Here is a 22,874-nt window from a genome sequence, read left to right as displayed (position 1 = left end):
CTGTCTCAAAAAACAAAACAAAACAAAACAAAAACAAAAAACAACAACAACAACAAACAACCACTCAATCACACACCCACAAGTCTCTACACAAAAATATACATATGTATACATACATACATACATACATACATATTGGGTGGGGGCGTTAGAGCAGCAGGAAAATAATATGAACTTAAATACATCATTTTTCGTGACTGGCTTACTGATGTACTGATTGGAAAAACAAAGACAAATACAAATTCTCAAATATCTGGCCCATTTCTTCTTCTCTACTAACAAAAGACTGAAATTACTTATAGTAAGACCCTGACCTACACAGTGACCTGTAACAGTACTAATCCCCATACCCGAGAGACAAGAACATCACCCCAAGTTTGGAGTCAATCTGTTCTACATTGTATGCCCCAGGCCAGCCATAGCTACACAGTAGAACCTGTCTAAAAAGGCAAAACATAACGAACAAAAAACCCCAGGGAGACCCTAAAGTACAAGACGTGCAGTAGTACCCCACAAATACCACATGTTCTCCAAGAAGCAACATCAGTTTATTGAAGCTTTGAGGCCCTTCACTAAATTAACAAAGTGAAGGTACAATGAAATTGACTCTTCACCGATTATTTGAGGCAACAGACACTGAATAAATCAAAACATCACATCACTAATAACATAGGATCATAGTGAGTTTATATTTCGGACTTGTCTGGCAGTTATATTTTACAACATAATTATATGCATGGCTTGTATAGCCTAGTGAATTTCCTCATTGAGCGTGAACTACAACGAAATGTTTTATTATTAGTTTATGGCTAGTCACGTTTCTCATACACCTTTATAAGTAACGTTCCTTCTGAACCGCAGCTTCTAGATTGCTCTGCATTGTACTACTGAAATCTACCGTTCAAAATGTTCTTTTCCCCCATCGTGCCTAAAGCAAGGGAGTGGTACACTAAACAGAACTTTTATATAATAAAAGTATTGCATGTCTCCGACCCTTAATATCTGAGCACCCATCCTGGTAAGTGACAAAGACAAAAACCAATCGCTAGGTAGGATCTCAATGGCTTAGCCAATAAGAACATGGGGGTGGGGTTAGACTAAGCTCCCGGTGACTTCCCCGCACCCCAGATACCCAGCTTGTGGGAGACCGGACAGGAATTGGGCTACGATGATCTCGTTACCTCCTGTTGTGGCTGTTGTCCTCCTCGTTCTCGCAATCGCTGCAGTGCTCATGGCCGTTTCCATTCCCTTCCATCATCAGTGGCAACGAAGGTGCCGGCAGCTTCACTGCTGTCTCACTCTCATCCGCCATCTTGGGTTGCGAGAGCCGGACTCCGCGCCCCGCTACATGGAGGGCTCCTATTGGACAGAGGAAGTACGCGCTGTATTCTGGGTTTTGTAGTTTGTGTGAAGAAATCTGCCACTAAGGGTGGCTTGTTTTCAAAAAACTGTACCGATGTGGACTACAAAACCCAGAAATCATGAAGGGACGCTGCCTTGGGAGGAGCGGGCAGCAATTCCGGAAGCCCCTAGGTTCGGCCGCCCTCTGAGACGAAGGGCGCTGTACGCCTTATAGGGTGGTCGCGGGGCACGCTGGGAGTTGCAGTTCCATGTTGAATTAGAGTTTCGCAAGTAAAGGGCTTGCAAAGTCCAAGGTTTTCAGGCCGCCCTTGGTAATCAACAGGCCACAGATGAGCCGTTATCGGCTAACGTTAAGGACCGTTACCATTCCTGGGTAAGTGAAAGACACTGAGGTTCATGGCTGCGATTCTCCAGGAGCTCAAATGCCCTTACAGAGGACTTTCCTATAGGTTTGCTCTCGGCTGCCTTCCCTACTCCAGCCTTTAGGGAGACCTGGGTCTTTGGAAATCTAAAACCGAGAGGCAGTGCATTGAGGTGTGTGGAACACTGCCCCCGAGCCAAAGACTTGATTGCTTGCAGGGGAGGCTTACCATTTCTTGGCTTCTAATTTTGCACTGCGCTCTTCTTCACATTTCCCTTTGATTCTCCTCTAGAGCCTTCCATAACAAGTCTTTTTTTTTAAGATTATGATAATTACACCATTTCCCCACTTCCCCTTTCCTTCCTCTAACCCCTCCCATATACACCCCACCTTGCTCTCAAATTCATGGCCTCTTTTTCTTTAGTTGTTGTTACATATGGGTGTGTGTGTGTTTTCCTAAATATATAAATATAGCCCGTTCAGTAAGCATAATGTTGTATGCAAATGATTTCAGGGCTGGTGTGCCTGGGAAGAACTATTTCCTCCCCCATTTTTAGCCTTCCTTAATTGCCTGTAGTTCTTAGTCTGGGGTTGAGGCCTCACGAGCTCCCCTACTCCCAACACAAGACTTTAATGAGCACTTACACGCCAGGCTCTGGCGTAAGACTTTTTGTACCTGAATTCCTATAATTTTAACAAGCTTAGAATGTGTTATGCCATTATTATTCCTTTTTCACAGATGAAAAGACTGTTCCAGAAAAGTTGGTACATTGTTTGTAGGCGGCAAAATCTGTCTATAAATCTGTATCTACCTACTCTGTGCCCTCTGTAAGGCTTCACCGTCACACCAGTCACACTGTTGGATCCAGGCAACTTCCAAGGACGAATCAGTTATAGCCAGGTAAATGCAGCATCTATCTTAGAATTGCCTAAATGCTTCTGTCCCTCTGGGCTTTGTCCTGTAACTAGCTAGTCTAATCATAATCCTGAGAAGATTGCCCAAAGACAAGGGCTTAGAGCCTTCCTATTTGTGCTGAGTATGCTGGGTGGTGAAAGACTGGGTCTTACCATCAGAGAGCTGCAAGGCCGAAAAGGGAAATGACCTTTGCCTTGGTAAAACTGAACAAGGGAAGAAGCAATTCCTTTTCTGACTCACAGAAAACAACAAGAGCAACAACAACAAAAAAGAAACTGCAGAGCTAAATATAGCCAACTCATCTTACTTGAGCGGCAGGCCCAGAGAAGTAAGACTCCAAAGATGCAAACACTCCTTGGTCATTTCTGTTTGATTTCAGAAAGCAGTCAAAGCTGCCCACTTGGGCTCAGCTGACCATATTCGCATTAGGGCTTCCTGGTAGAGGACATGCCTAGCATGCATAAGGCCCTGAGTTCACTATGCACTACTACCTCCAGCATATTACATGTATTCCTGTGTGCATGTGTGTACATGTGTACATGCTTGCACTTTGACCCACTGAGCCGTCTCACCATCTGGAGGTTAACTTTTCTTTTTCCTTTTTTTTTCTTTTTTCTTTTTTTAAAGATTTATTTATTATGTGTAAGTACACCGTAGCTGTCTTCAGACACTCCAGAAGAGAGCATCAGATCCTATTATGTATGGTTGTGAGCCACCATGTGGTTGCTGGGATTTGAACTCAGGACCTTTGGAAGAGCAGTCAGTGCTCTTAACTGCTGAGCCATCTCTCCAGCCCCGAGGTTAACTTTTCTATTGTCTCCTTGAACTCAGATGCTCTTGTAAAGTAGACACGGGAGGGGACTTGAAGAAAACTACGTGTCCCAAAATTCAGTGACGCTCAATTGCAAAGCTTGAATGAGAACTTACATCTATTCTAATTCCCAGACCTGTGTTGTTGGCTTTTGCACAGACATGGTTTATGGTCAAGAAAGAAGGAAGATGTGGGTTTCTGAGGGCCCTGCCATTCTTGGAGTTTGCAGCTGAAGTACAACATTTTGCTTTGCTAGCTGCGATGGTTCTTGTAACCCTAGGACTGTGGGCAGAGGAAGGAGGATTATAGCAAGTTTGAGGCCACCCTGAATTCCATAGTACTTTTCTGGCCTCTGTGGGTACCAACATAAATCCACACACATATATAAACATACACATAATTAAAAACAATAACAATAAAAAAAATCTTTTAAAGAAGATTTCACAGCTAAGCCAGAATCGCAAGTTTGAGGTCAGCCTGGGCTAGCTAATGAAACTTTGTTCTCAACAACAAAAACAGCTAATACTTATAAATGAACACATTTTTATTTATTGGGGCCAGGGGACAGGATGACAACAGCCCCAGCAATAGAGTCCAGGCCCTTAGTCTGGGGGAAGGGGTCCTGCAGGAAATGACAGCTGAGCTGACTTTTCATAAGAAAAGCACACCCAGAAGGGCAGTGGTGATGCCCTTTAACCCCACGAATTAGCCAGGGTTCTCTAGAGTCACAGAACTTACGGAATGTCTCTATGGTGAGGCAATTTATTGTGATGACTTACAGTCTGTCCTCCGATTAACCCAGCAATGGTCAGCTGTGGATGGAAAGTCCAAGGATCTAGTAGTTGCTCAGTCCCATGAGGCTAGGTGTTCCAGCTGGTCTTCTATAGAAGTAGGTTCCAACAGATGTGCTGGCTAGTAAGTGCAAGCAGGCGAAGAAGAGTGAATCAATCTTCCTTCTTTCAATGTCCTTACATAGGTCTCCAGCAGAAGGTGTGGCCCAGATTAAGGTATGTACCACCACACCTGAATCTGGGATTTGCTTGTCCCAGGCTGACTTTGAACTCAGAGATCTCCTTGCCTCAGTCTCCTGAAAGGTGTGTACTATCTTGCCTGGACCTAAGCTTTTTATGGCCACTATGCCTCAAGATCTCCATGCCAAGATCCAGGTCAGAATGTTGTGTCTTCCAGCCTCAAGAGGGAGATCACAGGTGAGCCCTCCAATTCTGGATTATAGTTCACTCCAGATATAGTCAAGTTGACAACCAGGAATAGCCATTACACCCCAACACTTGGGAGGCAGAGGCAGGTAGATCTCGGAGTTCAAGGAAAGCCTGCTCTACAGATTTACATACTAGGCAGGGCTACACAAAGAAACTCCATCTCGAAGAGCAAAACAAGCAAACAAACCTGCAGCTTATCTATTAGGGTAGATGTTCTAGGCAGAAGGAGGGTGCTATGTTTCACTTTTTGTGTTACATGCTTTGAGGGAGATTGCATGTATATATGTGTGCAGATGCACACACTCACAAATGTCCATAGAGAGGCCAGAGAAGATGCCTTTCTCTGTCGCTTTCCACCTTATGTCCTTGAGAGAAGCTTTCTCCCTGAACCTGGAGCTCGCTCACTGTTGTCCGCTAGGTGGGCAGGCCAGAGAGATCCGAAGTGTTCTGATCCGAAGTGTTCTGACATTACAGGCACACATTGCCAGAGCCAGACTTTACATGGATGCTGTGTCACTTAATTTAATCCCCACGATGGCACAGCAGATACTTGTTGTTGTTGTTGTTGTTTAAGATAGGGTCTTAGCTGGGCAGTGCCTTTAATCCCAGCACTCGGGAGGCAGAGGCAGGCAGATTTCTGAGTTCGAGGCCAGCCTGGTCTACAAAGTGAGTTCCAGGACAGCCAGGCTACACAGAGAAACCCTGTCTCGGAAAACCAAAAAAAAAAAAAAAAAAAAAAAAAAAGATAGGGTCTTAACTTTGGAGTCCTGGCCATTCTGGAACTTGCTTTATAAACCAAAGTGGCCTAGAACTCAGAGATCTCCCTGCTTCTGCTTCCAGCTGCAGGGATTAAAGGCATGGGTCACCGTGCTGAGCACAGCATCCCCCCCTCCCCCCCACACACACACTGAACCATCTCGTATCCCAGGACAGAGCTTTTGCACTACCATAATGAATTCATAAAGCTGTAGGTTGGAGGCTGAGGAACATATTGCAAGTCAAGACTGGAAGCTAGGTTATTGGTACAGGCCTGTCATCCCATCTGCTGGGGAGAGGGGGCGTAGTAGATCAATGCCAGCCTGCCAACTTAGTGAGACCCTGTGGAAAAATAACCAATACCACTGAACTAAAGAAAATTCAGTGGTAGGGAATTTGTCTAGCATGCCTGAGATCCTGGGTTCCATTCTAAGTACTACAGGGGGTAGGGGAGTGGAGGGAGGGAGGGAGGGAGGGAGGGAGGGAGGGAGACAGACAGACAGAGACAGAGGCAAAGGTAATACTAGAAAAGTAGGAGAGGCCAGGCATGGTGACGCACGCCTTTATTCCCAGCACTCAGGAAGCAGAGGCAGGTGGATTTCTGAGTTCGAGGCCAGCCTGGTCTACAAAGTGAGATCCAGGACATCCAGGGCTATACAGAGAAACCCTGTCTCAAAAAAAAAAAAAAAAAAAGAAAGAAAAGTAGGAGAGAGTTAGGCTGAAGAGAGGTAGAATATGGACTTTAGGATAAAGTTTCCAGGAGGAAAAAGGCAGACTTTAGCATTCTTAAACTTTTATTTCTATTTTATGTGTATAAGTGGTGTGTGTGTGTGTGTGTGTGCGCGCGCGTGTGTGTGTGTGTGTGTGTGTGTGTGTGTGTGTGTGTGTGCGTGCGCGCGCGTGCATTACTTGTGTGCCTAGTACCCTGGGAGCCAGAAGGAAAAGTCTGATTCCCCAGAACTGGAGTTACTAATGGCTGTGAACGCCACATGCATGCTGGGAACCAAACTTGGACCCTGGGAAAAGCAGCAAGTGGTTCTAACCACTGGGCTATCTCTCCTTCTTTCTTTAGACAGAGTTTTATGTATCCTAGGCTAGCCTTGAACTTGCTATGCATCAAGATGACCCTGAACTTCTGATCTTCCTTTGTCTACTTCCCAGTGCTGAGATTATAAATATGCATCACTATGTCCAGTTTATGTGGCACTAGAGATTCTGCCCAGGGCACTGTAGGTACTGCATAAGCACATTTCTGCAACTGAGCCACATCTCTAGCCCCATAAAATATACTTTACATTTGGCTTTTAGAAGCTGCTTAAACTCTGGACTTTCTTCGTTGTAACTTCTAGGATTCTATACACACACACACACACACACACACACACACACACACACACCACCTCCTAAGCTAAACTGCAGATTTGCTATAGTGTATGTGGTTATCCACCTCAAGAACTTATGTTGTATGAGGTGGGAGAACCGGTTGGATTTTCCTCAGTTCTGTGTATCCCTTAGGCCAGCACATACTTAAAATTTGCTGAGTGGGGCTGAATGGCAGAACCTTTGTCTAACATGTGTGAGATCCTGGGTTTGTTTTCTGTCCCTAGAAACAAAGAAACAAAAGTAACAACAACAAAATTGTTAGATTTAAGCATGAGCAAGAGGTAGCAAAGAAGGGATAGGGTTGTAGTGCTGACAAGTAAAGGACCAGCAGGGACACAGAGCACATGCCAGGGGTGTATGTGTGTACCAGGGACACAGAGCACATGCCAGGTGTGTATGTGTGTATCAGGGACACAGAGCACATGCCAGGTGTGTGTGTGTGTACCAGGGACACAGAGCACATGCCAGGTGTGTGTGTGTGTACCAGGGACACAGAGCACATGCCAGGTGTGTGTGTGTGTACCAGGGACACAGAGCACATGCCAGGTGTGTGTGTGTGTACCAGGGACACAGAGCACATGCGGGGGTGGGGGGAGGAGATGTGTACCCAGGGACACAAAACACATGCGGGGTGGAGGGGGGGAATGTGTACCAGGGACACAGAACACATGCCAGGGGTGTGTGTGTACCAGGGACACAGAGCACATGCCAGGGGTGTGTGTGTACCAGGGACACAGAGCACATGTCAGGGGTGTGTGTGTGTGTGTGTGTTTCAGGGACACAGAGCACATGCTGGGCTGTGTGTCTGTACAGCACTTTCTTGCTAGCATCCCGTCCTGTTGATCAACGCCACCTGCTATCACTGTCAGTCTTCATTCAATGGTTTGTCTGTCCAGTGTCGATGCAGCTTAGGTGGAGTTGGGACCTTAGATGGGATGTTTGAACACAGAGCTGGGCATGAATCATATTATCTGTCCTTCCTCTTGCACAGGGCATCATTTGAGTGGAAATATATCTGCAGTGATGAACTGGCCAAGTTACAAAGGCTGTGAGGCCAGCTAAGGAGTTTGGACTTTGTGAGAACCCAGGGGACAGTTATGCTTTTAGCAGCCTTCTCTCTCCCTCCCTCTCCCTCTCCCTCTCCCTCTCCCTCTCCCTCTCCCTCTCCCTCTCCCTCTCTTCCCTCTCTCTCTTCCTCTCTCTCTCTTTTTTCTTTTTGAGACAGTATCTGGATGTAACTCTATGGGTAGCCCAGGTTAGCCTTCAACTCATGAACCTCCTGCCCAGCCTCCTGAATACTGGGATTACAGACACGTACTGCCATACCCAGCTGTGAAAGGTTTTAAATAAAGAATGAATATTAATGGTATTTGTAAAGTGTGGTATAAGTTTAATTGTGTATTAATATTTATTTAAAGTAAACATGGAGAATAGATTTAGTTTTAGGAAGTAGAAGTGGAAGGAGTCATTTCTAATGGCCTCTTCAGACAAAGCTTGAAGCCATGTGATCTGTTAGGCTAGATGCTAAGTAAGGGTCCAGATGGAACTAAATCACTGTCAGGATGAAATGAGATCATGGCCTAAGTTGGGGTCAACTCGAGGGTTATTGTCACTCTCTCGAATACTGGGAAGTAGGTGGGTTGAAAGAGTTGTTGATGGCATCGCCTCAGAACTACAAAGGTTGAGACTGAGGAGTTAGCTCAGTGAGGTCGAGTGCTTGCTTGCTCTGCAAACCTGAGTTTGAACCCTCAGCATTCATGTATTCATGGAAAAGGCCAGGTATGGCTGCATGCATCTTTAACCCCAGCACTGTGGTGGGGAGAGAGACTGCCCAAAGGGAACAAGAGTTTCTCTGTGTAGCCCTGGGTGTCCTGGAACTCACCCTAGATCCTAAGTTGGCTGGCCTCCAACTTTGAGATCCATCTGCCTTTGCCTCCAGAGCACCAGAATTAAAGGTGTGGGCTACCACCAGCAGGCGCTGTAAATCAATTGTTACAGGGCGGAGACTGAGACTCTAGAGCTGGCTTTATAGAATAAGAGACTTAGTCTTCTTTGTCCCCTGCCTTAGAACCAAGAGAGCTATTTCCTAAGGAAGAACTTTCTTCTGAAAGTGAACTTCAGTGATAGCAACAAGCTGTCTTGGTGTAGGGAGTTATTCTGTGGCTCTGTTCCAGGAAATATTCCCCAGGCATGCTAATGCATATAAGCAAAGTGAGTCAGAAGAAAAGAAAAAAGACATAAGGTATGAGGGGCTTTGTCGGAAAGAAGAAAAGTTTCAGGAAGACATGGGAAAGGGCTGGCAAGATAGTTCAGAGGGAGAGGAACTCACTACCAACTCTGCAAACCAGAACTGAACTCCATAATCCACAGGGCAGAAGGAAAGAACCAACTCCTACAAGTTGTCTTCTGACCTTGAAAACACACACACATGAACCCCAAATATTTCAAGAAAAACATGTTTGAGGGTGAATTGTAAGGTACTGGGCAAGATGCATACATCTAAGTCTGGTTAGTAGAGATGGTGGAGGAGGCTCACACCCTGTCTGCATGTGGGGAGCACAGGGCCCATTTGATTGTGAGATGAACTCTATTTGCAAGTTCAAGGCCAGTCTAGGCTGCATAGCTACTGTGTTGGGGTGGGTGAAAGGATAGATGCCTTTCGTTTGGAGACAGCATAAGCATCCTTGGCCTAAAAGGTAAGGGGAGAGTTTCCAGGACTGGGATTGAGACAGCAGGTAAAAAACTGTCATTCTTCCCATTCCCAAGTTCTTTCCCTAATTTATTTATTGTATATCTATCTACCTATCTATACTGGAATTGGCACTTGGACTTCAGGCCAAGTGTTCTAGCACTAAGCTACATTCTTAGCCCTTTAACATTTTTATTTGAAAATGGAGTCTCTAACTTCCTCAGGTTGGCTCTGAACTCAGTCTTGCCTAGGCAGACCTTATTAGCCTTTTGCTCCTTCTGCCTCAGGTTCCCAAGTAGCTGGCTGGCGTTACAGATCTGAGTCACCAGACCAGGCACCCTAGTCTTCTAACCCCCCATCCTCCCCGTCTCTTTTATGTGTGTTCCTTTGAGACAGAGTCCCATGTGGCCCAGAACTGGCCTGATTGCTTGAACTCACTCTGGAGTTGAAGCTAGCCTTCGAATTCCTGATCCCTCTGCCTCAGTCCCCAGAAGGCTAAAGAAAGTACAGATTCTAGTCAGTTTACTCAACTCTCTAAGGAGAGATGAAGAAACAGGGGCCATGACTCAAAAGACTATCCACAGTGTGTAGATTTCCAGCCCATCTGGAACCCCTTTGTTCTATAAAAGCCCTTCTTGCCCTTCCCCATACATATTTGAGACACAAAGGTGTCCTCTATTTTCCTTAAAGCCAGCCCTGTAAATCTACTTCCTGGCAGTAATTTTTGTCACCGGTTTTTTTTTTTCCCATAGAGAAGTGAATATGAACCTTATATTCCAGTAACAAAGTATGAGTGAGAATCCCTGGATATAATAATGGCTAATCCATTGCAGCTGCCTGGATTTCCTGTCACAACACCGCCTGTTGTGGTGATCATTTGCCCGTAAGTGTGGCTAGCTAGCCCACAGGATGGGAAATAACCATACTTAGCAAACACACGAACTCCAATTCATACAAGTAACTTGAAGTCGAATTCCAGCCATACTGAGCCTTCTGCCTAGGAGCCACCTTTACTTTGCCGACTCTGGTATGGCGTACCCAGAGATTTGAGGTTGGTCCATCTTATCCAAAGCATTCAAAAGCTATCAGTGTTCTGTGGCAACAACATTCACAGCAGATTAATCAAAACTGGCCACATGCTAGAGCCAAAAGAGACCAGCATCAGTCCTAGACTAGGGGTTCTAGGACAAGCTGCATTCCTTACAAATGAAGAAGGGTTCCCTTGAGCACTAGTGACTGTGCCACCACCGTGCTGAGTGTGCACTGCTGTGCTGATGCACCATGACCGAGAACAACCTTGGGCTGAAAGGGTTTATCTAGCTCACATGTCCTGATTCACAGTCAGCCGAGGGAAGCGGGAGGCAGGAACTCAAGCTGGGCAGGATCCCTGAGGTGGGAGCTCATGTCTGGGTCACGGAGGGGTGATGCTTACTGGCTTTCTTCTCGTGGATTGCTCTGCCTGATTTCTTATAGAACCCAAAACCATAAGGCCAGAGGTGATCTCACCCCACAAAGGGCTGTGTTCCCCTACATTAATCATGAAGAAAATGCCCTACAGGTCTTCCTGCCTGCTACAGCCTGATCTTATAGAGGCATACATTTTTCTTTTTCTTTTCTTCTTTTTTTTTCTTTTTCTTTCTTTCTTTCTTTTTTTTTTTTTTTTTTTTTTTGAGACAGAGTGTTTCTGTGTAGCCTTGGCTGTTCTATAACTCACCCTGTAGACAGGCTGGCCTACAGTTCACAGAGACCTACCTGTCTGTGCCTCCTGAGTGCTAAGATAAAAGATGTGTGTTACCACTGCCTGCTGAGGCACATTTTTTTTTTCAATTGAAAAAAAAAAAAAAAAAAAAAAAACCTCTCCTCTCAGATGATTCTAGCTTTTGACAAGTTTGCATAAAACTAGCCAGAACACCTTGGAAGAGGGTTCACTTTCAAAACAGGACATACAGAGGGAATGGGTGGGAAACTCTCGTAAAGAAAAACCATGTATTGCAGGAAAGGGTTAAAACCACGAGCAGAAACATTACAGGACGATTTCCAAACTCAGAGGTGGGAAGAGCCTGTACTGGAACTCAACAGGATTAGTAGACTGCGTTACTGCAAATGGAATCTGAAGTAGCTGTGTGCCCATGGCCAGTGCTCCTGGGCATCGGAGCCGGGGCTGACATCTGGAGATCGTATGGAAAACCTCAACTATGGGAAGCAGTAGGGTTTATAACTTAAGACAGGTCTGGCCTCTTATTTCTGTCCCTGTCATAAATACTATTTGGTACATGGGAAAAGGCCAATTGTGCTGGGAGGAATTCAGGATACCTAATTTCTTTCATTGTAATATGACTGTCTATCTCCTCAAGGCTGAGCCTGGTATAACACCAGGTAATAGACCAGATGGAGCCATTATCCAAAAACTAAGAGTTCCAGTAATTCAGATATTGAAGAGCAGTCTCCCGAATTGGAGCTTTCACCCCCACAGGAGGTGACTGCGGTGAACGCACGCCAGCCAGATGAAAGGCTCGAGTTAAAGAGTAGCCAACTGTCTGAGATGCAGCCGACTACAGAGAAAGTGTTCTATGAAGGTCAAGCGACAGTAAACACTTAAGGAGTGTATTGACACAGTTGGAGGAACTCGCTGGGTTGGGAAGCCTTCCTCCTTGATCTGCCCCTCCGAAGCCAGCCTGTATTCCTAATTACTGTAACTTTAGGTAGTGTAGTCCTATTATTAAAACATCACATGTAAAAATATTTCACAGAGAGTTCAAAAAGAAGAAAAGGTCAGGTCCAGATCATGATGACTGGTAGTTTTGATAAACCCTTAAAAGTTTTAAGACAGGGGTGGGTGGGTATGGGGGACTTTTGGTATAGCATTGGAAATGTAAATGAGCTAAATACCTAATAAAAAATGGAAAGAAAAAAAAAAAAACGTTTTAAGACAGCCTGTGAGCGGTGGTGGCGCACGCCTTTAATCCGAACACTTGGGAGGCAGAGGCAGGCGGATTTCTGAGCCTGGTCTACAGAGTGAGTTCCAGGACAGCCAGGGCTATACAGAGAAACCCTGTCTCGAAAAATCAAAAAAAAAAAAAAAAAAAAAAAGAGAGAGAGACAGAGAAAAACTCAGCTTGGACCACCTCTAGCTCTCCAAACCTCGGCCCGGCCACGCCCACCTCATCTCCTGCACGCGGCCGGCACTCTGCCCCGCCTTCCGGTCCCGCCCCTTCCGCTGGCTGGACGCCCGGTCGGCGTGCACGCTCCCGAGTCCCGCCTGTGTGCAGCGAGCCAGCCAGTAAGCGCAGCGGAGATTGGGCTAGCGACGGAGGCTGAGGCCGAGTCGGAGACCCGGTAGGTAGCGGCGCGGGTGAAAGGAAGCCGCCAACCCCGGGAGGGGGAGGGGAGGGGCGGACCGGGTCGGGTGGCAGCGGCGAGCAGCCGCTTTGTTTCCTCGGGTGGCGCTCCGCCGGGCCGGGGTCTGCGCGCGAGACCCCCGCCGGAGCGCGGGATGCTGCGGCCGAGTTGGCGCATTGTGCGCGCCTTTTTTTTTTTCCCCCTTCTCTTTAAAGCACATATTTGTAGCTCACCTGGGGCTAACAAGCGCGTTTAATCATCATCCTGATAACAAACCTGGGAAATCAAGTGTTATTTCCCTCGATATAGCCTTGGAAAAGGATGGAAAATCTGAGTTTACGGCCAAAGTCTCTGCGCTTTAGAGCACTGTGGTCGGACTCAGTTTCGATTTTTAAATCCAACCTCTGCCTTTTGCAATCGTGTGACCTTCTGCCACCTTTAGTTTGCCCATCTGAAAAGTGGGGATGCAACCTATAGATGCTGTTTTGTATCTACCATCTGATATTCAGACCTTCCTTCCCCCCCCCCCCCCCCCATGGCTTCCTTCCCCAGGGAAGCTAGACTAGTTGATCGTCTGAAGTCTTTTAGTTTAATTTAGGTCCGTGGATGGCATGAGTCTCCCACTCATCAACTAGTAAAGGCTCTCAACGAAGGATCCAGGCCAGCCTGGCTACGTAATGCAAGACCTTTGGCCCCAGAGGAAGCAAACATAGATAGCATCTCTGGTGTTAACTTCATAGTTTTCACCACTATTATCATCACCGTGAATTACAAGCCATTGTGTTTCAATTTTAAAGATGGCGCATTTGGATGTTTTACATTTTGAGTTTTGCGTGGGGTTGTGTATGTTTTAACCCACAGCTTGGTAAACTGGGAGCTGACCCCATATGGACTCTGGGCTAACTGAGCTGCTAAAGATGCGGCAACAGTGAAACGTTTATGATGGCGCAACAACCAAAAATGAATTCAGAACCCAACACCGAGTAACTCCAAAGCTTTCCGGCCGAGTTTGTTAGAATTCCATCCTTGACCTAGCCACGGCCTCGGTTCCCTGCACCGAATGCGCAAGTGCTGTGTCTCCAGAAACGGTGATTTCCTTACAGAAAACAGAGGCTCTTGATGTTGCACCGTTCCTCAGCATCTGTTAAAAAAGCACATCTTTGGACAGTATTGGTTTAGAATATTTTATTTTGCCGGGCAGTGGTGGCGCACGCCTTTCAGCCCAGCACTTGGGAGGCAGAGGCAGAGGCAGGCGGCTTTCTTACAGACCAGCCAGGAGATGAAGGGAGAGAGAAAGGCTAGCCTGAGCCTTCAGCTTCCACCTCCCGATCCTATTTATTTATTTAGAGTTGAGGGTCTCATGGTCATGCTGGCTTCCAGCAACCAGCAGTGTCGCAGCTGAGGATAGCCTTGAGTTCCTGGTCTCTAGAGCACCGATGAGTACAGACACATACCGTGTCAGTGCGAGCCCAGAGGAAAGCCCTTTGACATAGTCGTCTCAACCATTACCTCTATATCTGTATGTACGTGTGAATATCCGCTTCCTAAATGAAGCCAAGGGTCGTGGTCCAATCCTGTAGTCCCAGCACTTGGGAGGGAGAGGTCAGAGGAACAGTTCGAGATGATTCTGGGATATGTAGTCAGTTGGCGGTCAACTTGGCTACATGAGAGCCTACCAAAAAAAAAACAAACCCCAATAACAAGAAATTTGCTTTGTTTTTGCAGTACTAGGGATTGAATCCAGGACTAACGCTTGCTGACCAAGTATAAGTATACTCTGTCAATGAGCTACATTCCCAGTCCAAGAATGTCTGTCTGTCTGTCTCTCTCTCTCTCTCTCTCTTAATGTTTTTTCTTGTTGTGCACTATAAAGTGTGCTTGGTACCCTTGGGGTCAGAAGAAGGGGGGGGGGGTCGGATCCCTCGGAACTGGATGATGGCTCCACCATGTGGATGCTGAAATTTGAACCCAGGTCTTCTGCGAGCACAGCCAGTGCTCTTAACCACTGGGACATCTCTGCAGACATTGAGCAACTTTTTAAAAACTTTTAATTAAAATTATATTTTGAAGGAAAATAAAATTTTGGAGGAAGCTCTCTAAATTGTTAAGCCAGGCTTGATGTACATCACCACTTGGGAGGCAGAGGCAGGTTCTTTGTGAATCTGAGGCCAGCCTGGTCTATAGAGCAAGTTTCAGGGCAGCCAGGGCTACACAGAGAACCAGCATGGGGTGGGTAGGTGGGTGGCAGGGATTTGGGGGGGGGGTAGGATTTGTCACTGTTAGAATTTTTGCATATTAAACATCTTATTTAATTGGAAAAAAACCCTAAGAACTGAGTAGATGCCCTGTTACCCTGCTGCTGTTGCAGACTGACTGTTACCCTGCTGCTGTTGCAGACTGACTGTTACCCTGCTGCTGTTGCAGACTGACTGTTACCCTGCTGCTGTTGCAGACTGACTGTTACCCTGCTGCTGTTGCAGACTGACTGTTACCTTGCTGCTGTTGCAGACTGACTGTTACCTTGCTGCTGTTGCAGACTGACTGTTACCTTGGTGCTGTTGCAGACTGACTGTTACCTTGCTGCTGTTGCAGACTGACTGTTACCTTGCTGCTGTTGCAGATTGACTGTTACCCTGCTGCTGTTGCAGACTGACTGTTACCTTGCTGCTGTTGCAGACTGACTGTTACCTTGCTGCTGTTGCAGACTGACTGTTACCCTGCTGCTGTTGCAGACTGACTGTTACCTTGCTGCTGTTGCAGACTGACTGTTACCTTGCTGCTGTTGCAGATTGACTGTTACCCTGCTGCTGTTGCAGACTGACTGTTACCCTGCTGCTGTTGCAGACTGACTGTTACCTTGGTGCTGTTGCAGACTGACTGTTACCTTGCTGCTGTTGCAGACTGACTGTTACCTTGCTGCTGTTGCAGATTGACTGTTACCCTGCTGCTGTTGCAGACTGACTGTTACCTTGCTGCTGTTGCAGATTGACTGTTACCCTGCTGCTGTTGCAGACTGACTGTTACCCTGCTGCTGTTGCAGACTGACTGTTACCTTGCTGCTGTTGCAGACTGACTGTTACCTTGGTGCTGTTGCAGACTGACTGCTACCTTGCTGCTGTTGCAGACTGACTGCTACCTTGCTGCTGTTGCAGACTGACTGTTACCCTGCTGCTGTTGCAGACTGACTGTTACCCTGCTGCTGTTGCAGACTGACTGCTACCTTGCTGCTGTTGCAGACTGACTGTTACCTTGCTGCTGTTGCAGACTGACTGTTACCCTGCTGCTGTTGCAGACTGACTGTTACCTTGCTGCTGTTGCAGACTGACTGTTACCTTGCTGCTGTTGCAGACTGACTGCTACCTTGCTGCTGTTGCAGACTGACTACTACCTTGCTGCTGTTGCAGATTGACTGGTTGGGAAAGGACCTCATACAGCTCAGGGCTGTGTGAGACTTGTGACAGTTCTCTTACCTCATCTTCCCTAGCGCAGGGATTAGCCATGAGGCACCACACCTGCCCAGCTACCCGTTTGTATTAAAATGGCAGAAACAGTTCATGGGGGGGAAGTATGGGGATGGAATTTGTAAAATGCCTTGATCAAACAGTGTCTGATCAAAAGAACGTGGGAAATTACTAATAACCACCCAGAAGTGCACATGGCCAGGCTTCAGGGCAACCCAAAGCCTGTGGATCAGTTAGGTAACCCGCTGGTGTTCCTTCATGTAAGATAGGATTCTAAAGGAAGCATTCACACGCCATCTCTGCTTTGTCCTACTTAGACGGTCACTCGAGGAGAAACGATTATCTTAAAAGATGATGTGTTATCCACAAATGAAGGCTTAAAGGGAAAATGATTGCTTTTGTGTCTGCAGATGTTACAGAGCAACTCTGGGGGAGAGTTCAGGCTGGAGGCAGTGAGCAAGTGAATCACTCAGGTTCCCGTAGGCACTGCAGCTAAGAAGTAGCTCTCAACCCTACCGAGGGCATTGAAGCTGTGCCTTTACTGTCACTTGTTTATAAGCCTCTGCAAAGCCACACACACACACACACACAGTGCTTACAAATGGTTGTTAAAGATTTAATTTATTATTACACTGTAGCTATCTTCAAACACTCCAGAAGAGGGCATCAGATTTCATTATGGGTGGTTGTGAGCCACCATGTGGTTGCTGGGATTTGAACTCAGGACCATTGGAAGAGTAGTCAGCGCCCTTAACCACTGAGCCATCTCTCCAGCCCTTAAGGTAACTCTTAGGGTGAAGCTTAAGCAGATGCGGATGGGGTTTTGCCTGAGCAGAGATGCGATTTTGTTACTGTGTCATCATGATTCTAAAACTCACTTGTAGGATATTGTCAAAGAACTCAAGGATTTAAACATGGAGTCTCAGGAAAGAAATTGTAACATCTAATGTTACAAGAAACAAAGTGAGTTCCAGGACAGCCAGGGCTATACAGAGAAACCCTGTCTCAAAAACCAAAAAAAAAAAAAAAAGTTAATGTATGGGATGGCTCAGTGGTTAAGAGCACTGACTGCTCTTCCAGAGGTCCTAAGTTCAATTCCCAGCAACCACATGGTGGCTTCACAACCATCTGTGATGGGATCTGACGCCCTCTTCTAGTGTGTCTGAAGACAGCTGCAATGTATTCATATACATAAAATAAATAAACCTTTTTTCAAAAAGTCAAAGTGTAGAAGAATAGAGTGAAAAATGCTTATTTAGAAATCTTTACAGTGGGCTGGAGAGATGGCTCAGCAGTTAAGAGCACCGGACTGCTCTTCCGAAGGTCCTGAGTTCAAATCCCGGCAACCACATGGTGGCTCACAACCACCCTCTTCTGCTGTGTCTGAAGACAGCTAGTGTACTTACATATAATAGTGAATGAACCTTTGGGCCTGAGCAAGCGGGGCCAGAGAGCACAGAGGTCCTGAGTTCAAGTCCCAGCAACCACATGATAGCTCACAACCATCTGTACAGCTACAGTGTACTCATATACATAAAAATGAATAAATCTTTAAAAAAAAAGAAATCTTTATAGTTACAGATGACATTAAATTGAAAATAACCATCCTGAAGATTTAATTGTAGGAGTTATAATTGGTCATCTGAAGTCATTGGATACAGTGTTAGGACTTCGTTTTCTTTTTATTTTTTTTGAGCCAAGGTTTCTCTATGCCCTGACTGTCCTGGAACTAGCACTAGAGACCAGGTTGGCCTCGAACTCACAGAGATCCTCCTGCCTCTGCGTCCTTAGTGCAGGAATTAGAGGCGTGAGCCCCCACGAGTGGCCGCCTTTTCTATTTTTAATTCTAAAACTATATTGGGTTTATAAGCTGTTATCTTTGCCATTAAAGTTCAGTTTTCAGGGCTGGGCCCATGGCTCGGTGGGTAAAAACACTTGCTGTGCAAGTGTGAAGATCCGAGTTTGGATCCCCAGCTAGGCAAGAAAAGGCCAAGTGTGGTGGCACACACCTTTGATTCCACCACTCAAGAGGCAGAGGCAAGTGGATCTCTTGAGTTCAGGGCCAGTCTGGTCTTCATAGTAAGTTCCAGGACAGGGCTACACAGACCCTGTCTTGAAAAAGAACATCAAACATAAATAAATGAATAAATAATAAAAGGATCTTAATCGCAGTCTCATCCCTGCCATTTTGGGTTACCTGCTGTTGGGAAGCAGTTGTAATTTCCGTGTTGATAGTTTCTTGGACTTGGTTTTGCCCTTGAGCAGGTCACATTATGTAACCCTTGGCTAGTGCCACACTTATCTCTACCTGTGTTCTGGGATTTCAGCTGTGTGCTGTCACACCTGGCTTAGCATTGTTGATCCTAAAATCAAGATATCTGTCAACTTAGAAAAAGAGATGCTAGTGTTCCGCCGATTAGCCAAGATGAAAGACTTACGTAAAGTGAGCAAGCGCCATGTGCCCGTCTCCTTGCCATACGGAGTCGCTCACAAACAACGTCAAGTAAAAAGGAAGGGGGTGGGTGGGAGAGACGGCTGGCTAGCTCAGTGTGCTTGCTGCTCTTCCAGAGGATCCAGGTCTGGTCCCCAACACCCATACAGTTCAGCCACCTGTAGTTTCAGCTCCAGAGGATTTGACACCTTCTGTTCTCCTTGGTGACCTACACACACATGGCATATTATACTTACAGGGCTGTATACACATAAAAGGAAATAAATAGAAGATAAGGATTGGAGCGATGGCTCCATGGGTAAAAGTGTGGAAGGAGGAAACATTCCCTCTCAGGCTCCCACGGTGGTCCTCTGACCACATGCATCTGTGGCAAATGAACACGCACACAGCAATAAAATGTAAAAATCTCTCAGGCAACAATGGGTCACTAGTGGAGAAAGATTGATTTCTGTGTGACATCAGCCCTAGGATAGGTTTGAGGGGAGTAGGTGAAAGGTCAGAGATAAGGTTCATAAATAGAAGCCAGGCAGGCCCAACACAATGGCTTTGTCCTAGATTCCCATAAGATTTTCTTAATTTTAAAACAAGCAACAAAAAGCGAGCTGGAGAGATGGCTTTGCAGTTAAGATAAATTGATATTTTTGGAGATGAGAAGGCTTTGGTTCCCAGCACACACATCAGGCAGCTTAATTGTAACTCCAGTTCCAGGAGACCCAAGGCCCCTTCCAGGCTTCTGCGAGCACCAGGCATACCTATGTTACACACACACACACAAGTAGGTGAACCTGCTCATAAAAATGAAATATTTATTTTTTGAAGATGAATGCAAGATGAGATAGATATGATTGTTTACTTTTAGTCAAAAAATTAAATTGTATGTGCCCTAGTGACAACTGAGTTTGATCTCTTCATCCCCTCCCCCCAATAGGTAATCTTTAAACTTTTAACATTAAGTCTTGGGCCAGAGAGGTAGCTCAGAGATTAAGAACACTTGCTCTTACAGAGGATTCAGATTTGATTCTTCAGGGTAGTTCACAAGTATCTGTAACTCCAGTTTCTGAGAATCTAATGCCTTCTGACCTTTGGACACCAAGCCACACATCTGGCATGCAGATACACACAAAATATATCAATCTAGTAAAAAATTTTAAAAGTAAGTCTTAGATGATACTTGAAGTACTGCAGGATGTAGATCATTTCTAATGTTTTTCAGAATTTATCATTAATTTAGAGACAGGCTCTCTCTATGTAGCCTTCGCTGTCCTAGAACTCACCAAGCAGACCAAGCTGGCCTCAGACTTCGAGATCGCTTGCCTCTGGCCCCCAGGTTCTGGGATTAAAGATGTGCACCGTCATGCCTACCTAAAATTGTTTTCAAAGGTTTATCTATTTTATGTGTATGAGTGTTTTGCCTGTGTGTCTGTATGTGTACCATTTTTTTTTTTTAAAGATTTATTTATTTATTATATGTAAGTACACTGTAGCTGTCTTCAGACACACCAGAAGAGGGCATCAGATCTCATTACGGGTGGTTGTGAGCCACCATGTGGTTGCTGGGATTTGAACTTCGGACCTTTGGAAGAGCAGTCGGGTGCTCTTACCCACTGAGCCATCTCACCAGCCCATGTATGTGTACCATTTATGCAGTACCCAAGGAGGCCAGGAGAGGGCATTGCATTCCCTGGAAGGAGCTGCGGGTGGTTGCGAATGGCAGTCTGTGCTGGAAATAAACGCAGGGTCTCTTACAGCAGCAGGTGCTCTCAACCACTGAGTCAGCGCTCCACCACTTGTAGTTCTTGAAACAGGGTCTCATTATGTAGCCTAGGCTGGCTGGAACTTACTAGACAGATCAGGCTCGCAGCCTGGCTGGAATGTTGCCTATTATAAATATTCAGTAAAAAGCGGCAGAAATGTCTAATGGCTTTTTCCAAGAAAAAGGAGCCAATTAAAGGTCTTCTCTTTTTCCCTATGAAACTCAAATCAACTCAACATTTTTTAACATTTTTTTGTTGGTTTGTTTTCCTTTTTCTTTCTTTTTTTTTTTTTTTAAAAAGGCAGGATTTCTGTGTAGACCATACTGTCCTTTACCTCTGTAGACCAGGCTGACCTAGGGCTCAGATCTGCCTGTCTCTGCCTCCTGAGTGCTGGGATTGAAGGCGTGCGCCTCCACCCACATAGGTATTTTGTTGTTGTTCTAAATTACATTGTGTATGTTGTGTGTAGGTCAGAGGACAACTTGTGCAGAGGCAGAGGCTGTGTGTCTCCCTCCACCTCGTAGAGCCAAGATCATCAGGCTTGGCAGCAAGTTCCTTTATACACCAGGCCACTTTGAGTGGCCCAGCCTTGATCGCTGACACCTCCCTGCCTCCCTCCGGGCTCCATAGTTCTGAGGTTTCAAGTATGAGCCGCCACCCTGATTCATGCAGTGCTAGGATACCACCCAGCCCACCAGGCATGCCGAGCAAGCACTCTGCCAGCTGAGCTAAGTGTTTCTATAAGCCCTTCCTCTGTTTACCCATTAGGAACCCTACAGCTCAGCGCGTACTAGACCCAGTGTGCAGGTACTGCTTGGTTCTTTGCATTGTGCATAAGAGATGAGCGCGTATGTTGGATATCCAGAACCCAGGGTGTGATAAAGTTTTGAGCTGCAGTATAGATGAGCACTAGAAGAAACGCCTTGGATTCATTTTTATTCATGTTGGCCATGCACATTCATAATATTTAGACTGCTGCCAAATTTTTGTAACCCCCCACATTCAGTTACACAGCTGCATATGGGCTGCTACCTACAGCTTACATGGCTAGATTCTAGTAGTGAGGCAGGGGACAGTGTAGTGTGTTGGGTGGGGATAAATTAGTGCTGTGAAGAGAAGTGAAGCAGACGCTAGAGCAAACGGGGTGTTGGGATTTATTGGTTGATTGGTTTTTCGAAACAGGCTATCTTCATGTAGCCTTGGCTGTCCTGAAACTCATTCTGTAGACCAGGCTGTCCTGGAGCTCACAGGATGCTGTTGTGTATACACTTGACGCCGGTGAGGCAGAGAGGAGAGCTGAGTGGAGAGTGCTTGTTTGCTTTTTAGTCTAATCTTGTGTGTGTGTGTGTGTCTGAGAGTGAGGGTGCCTGCTCTACTGTGTGCTTAGAGGTCAGCTGAGGAGTTGGTTCTCCTACCCAAGGATTCCCAGATTATTAGACTCAGGCTTGCTCGGCAGGCCCTTTGACCTACTGAACCTTCTCACCTGCAGGAAAGCTTTCTTTGCTGGGAGCTGCTCAGCGTGGTCAAGCAGCTCTGTGACCAGCAAGGAGAGCTGCTTAGGAGAAGAATGATGGGAAACCCGCGTGGGGCATCCTGTGCCCTTGAGGTCTGTGAAGGACTGCAAGGTCCTGACTTACACTGGAGGAATCCCGGGACAGTTGTTTGTTGTGTTTTGCTTTTCAGAGCGGGGTTCTCTGTAGTCCTGGCTGTTCTGAAACTCTCTCTAGACCAGGCTGGCCTCAGACCCACCCACCTCTGCCTCCCAAAGGCTGGGATTAAGGGCTCGAACCCTTTAATCCACTGCCCAAGTTCCTGGAGTGTTTTTAGCTGAGAGCTGATCTGAATAGACACTGCTGGACCAGCAGATTTGATCCCAGGAGTCCAGTGGCACCTCCACACTCAAGCTGAGACTCTCTGAGCTTCCCCCTCACCTCTTTTCCTCCCCCTCTTTAACCTACATTTCCTTCCTTCCTTCCTTCCTTCCCTCCCTCCCTCCCTCCCTCCCTCCCTCCCTCCTTCCCTCCCTCCCTCCCTTCCTTTACTCTTGAGATGGACTCTTACTGTGTTCCCCAAGAAGGATGGGAGGCTTCAGTGACTGGGTGACATCACATTCTGCATTGGGAAGATGAAGTAACCTCTGTCCTCTAATTTAATTTTGACAAGGCGCCTGTGAGAAGTCATTACTGCTCCTACTTTTTTTCTCAATTAAAGGGAAGTTCAGAACACGGAAGGAAATTGCCCAAGGCCTTTCTGATTACAAAGCCTCTTGGCATGGGCCTTCGCCACGACCCAACGTCTGCATGGCAGTCCAGTCCCTGCCCACTCATAGATGCTTCTTGAGGCGCTGGTGTGGGATGAGACCATCTCCTC

General features: G+C 46.3%; 2 protein-coding genes across 4 annotated transcripts in view; one reads left to right on the top strand and one right to left on the bottom strand.

Moving 5' to 3' along the window:
- Nucleotides 1-1,540, bottom strand: part of Nmt1 (N-myristoyltransferase 1) — a 40,569-nt gene extending 39,029 nt beyond the window's left edge. Inside the window, exons 1-2 of one of the 2 annotated variants that reach the window (XM_006532445.4) lie at nt 1,455-1,540; nt 1,182-1,359 (exon numbers count right to left, since the gene is read on the bottom strand). In XM_006532445.4, coding sequence (XP_006532508.1) covers nt 1,182-1,312 — 131 coding nt within the window. In that variant the 5' untranslated portion in view covers nt 1,313-1,359; nt 1,455-1,540. Of the gene's footprint in view, nt 1-1,181; nt 1,360-1,454 lie in introns of those variants that run through there. The other variant, NM_008707.4, reaches the window with a different exon arrangement.
- Dcakd (dephospho-CoA kinase domain containing) overlaps nt 1,514-22,874 on the top strand; it is a 34,324-nt gene continuing 12,963 nt past the window's right edge. Inside the window, exons 1-2 of one of the 2 annotated variants that reach the window (XM_006534038.3) lie at nt 1,514-1,735; nt 2,463-2,624. The gene's annotated coding sequence lies outside the window, so the exon portion shown is untranslated. Of the gene's footprint in view, nt 1,736-2,462; nt 2,625-12,736; nt 12,835-22,874 lie in introns of those variants that run through there. The other variant, NM_026551.3, reaches the window with a different exon arrangement.

The sequence above is a fragment of the Mus musculus genome, chromosome 11, assembly GCF_000001635.26.
Source record: "Mus musculus strain C57BL/6J chromosome 11, GRCm38.p6 C57BL/6J".
In the NCBI taxonomy this organism is placed as follows: Eukaryota; Metazoa; Chordata; class Mammalia; order Rodentia; family Muridae; genus Mus; species Mus musculus.
This window is presented reverse-complemented; position numbering and strand designations above follow the sequence as displayed.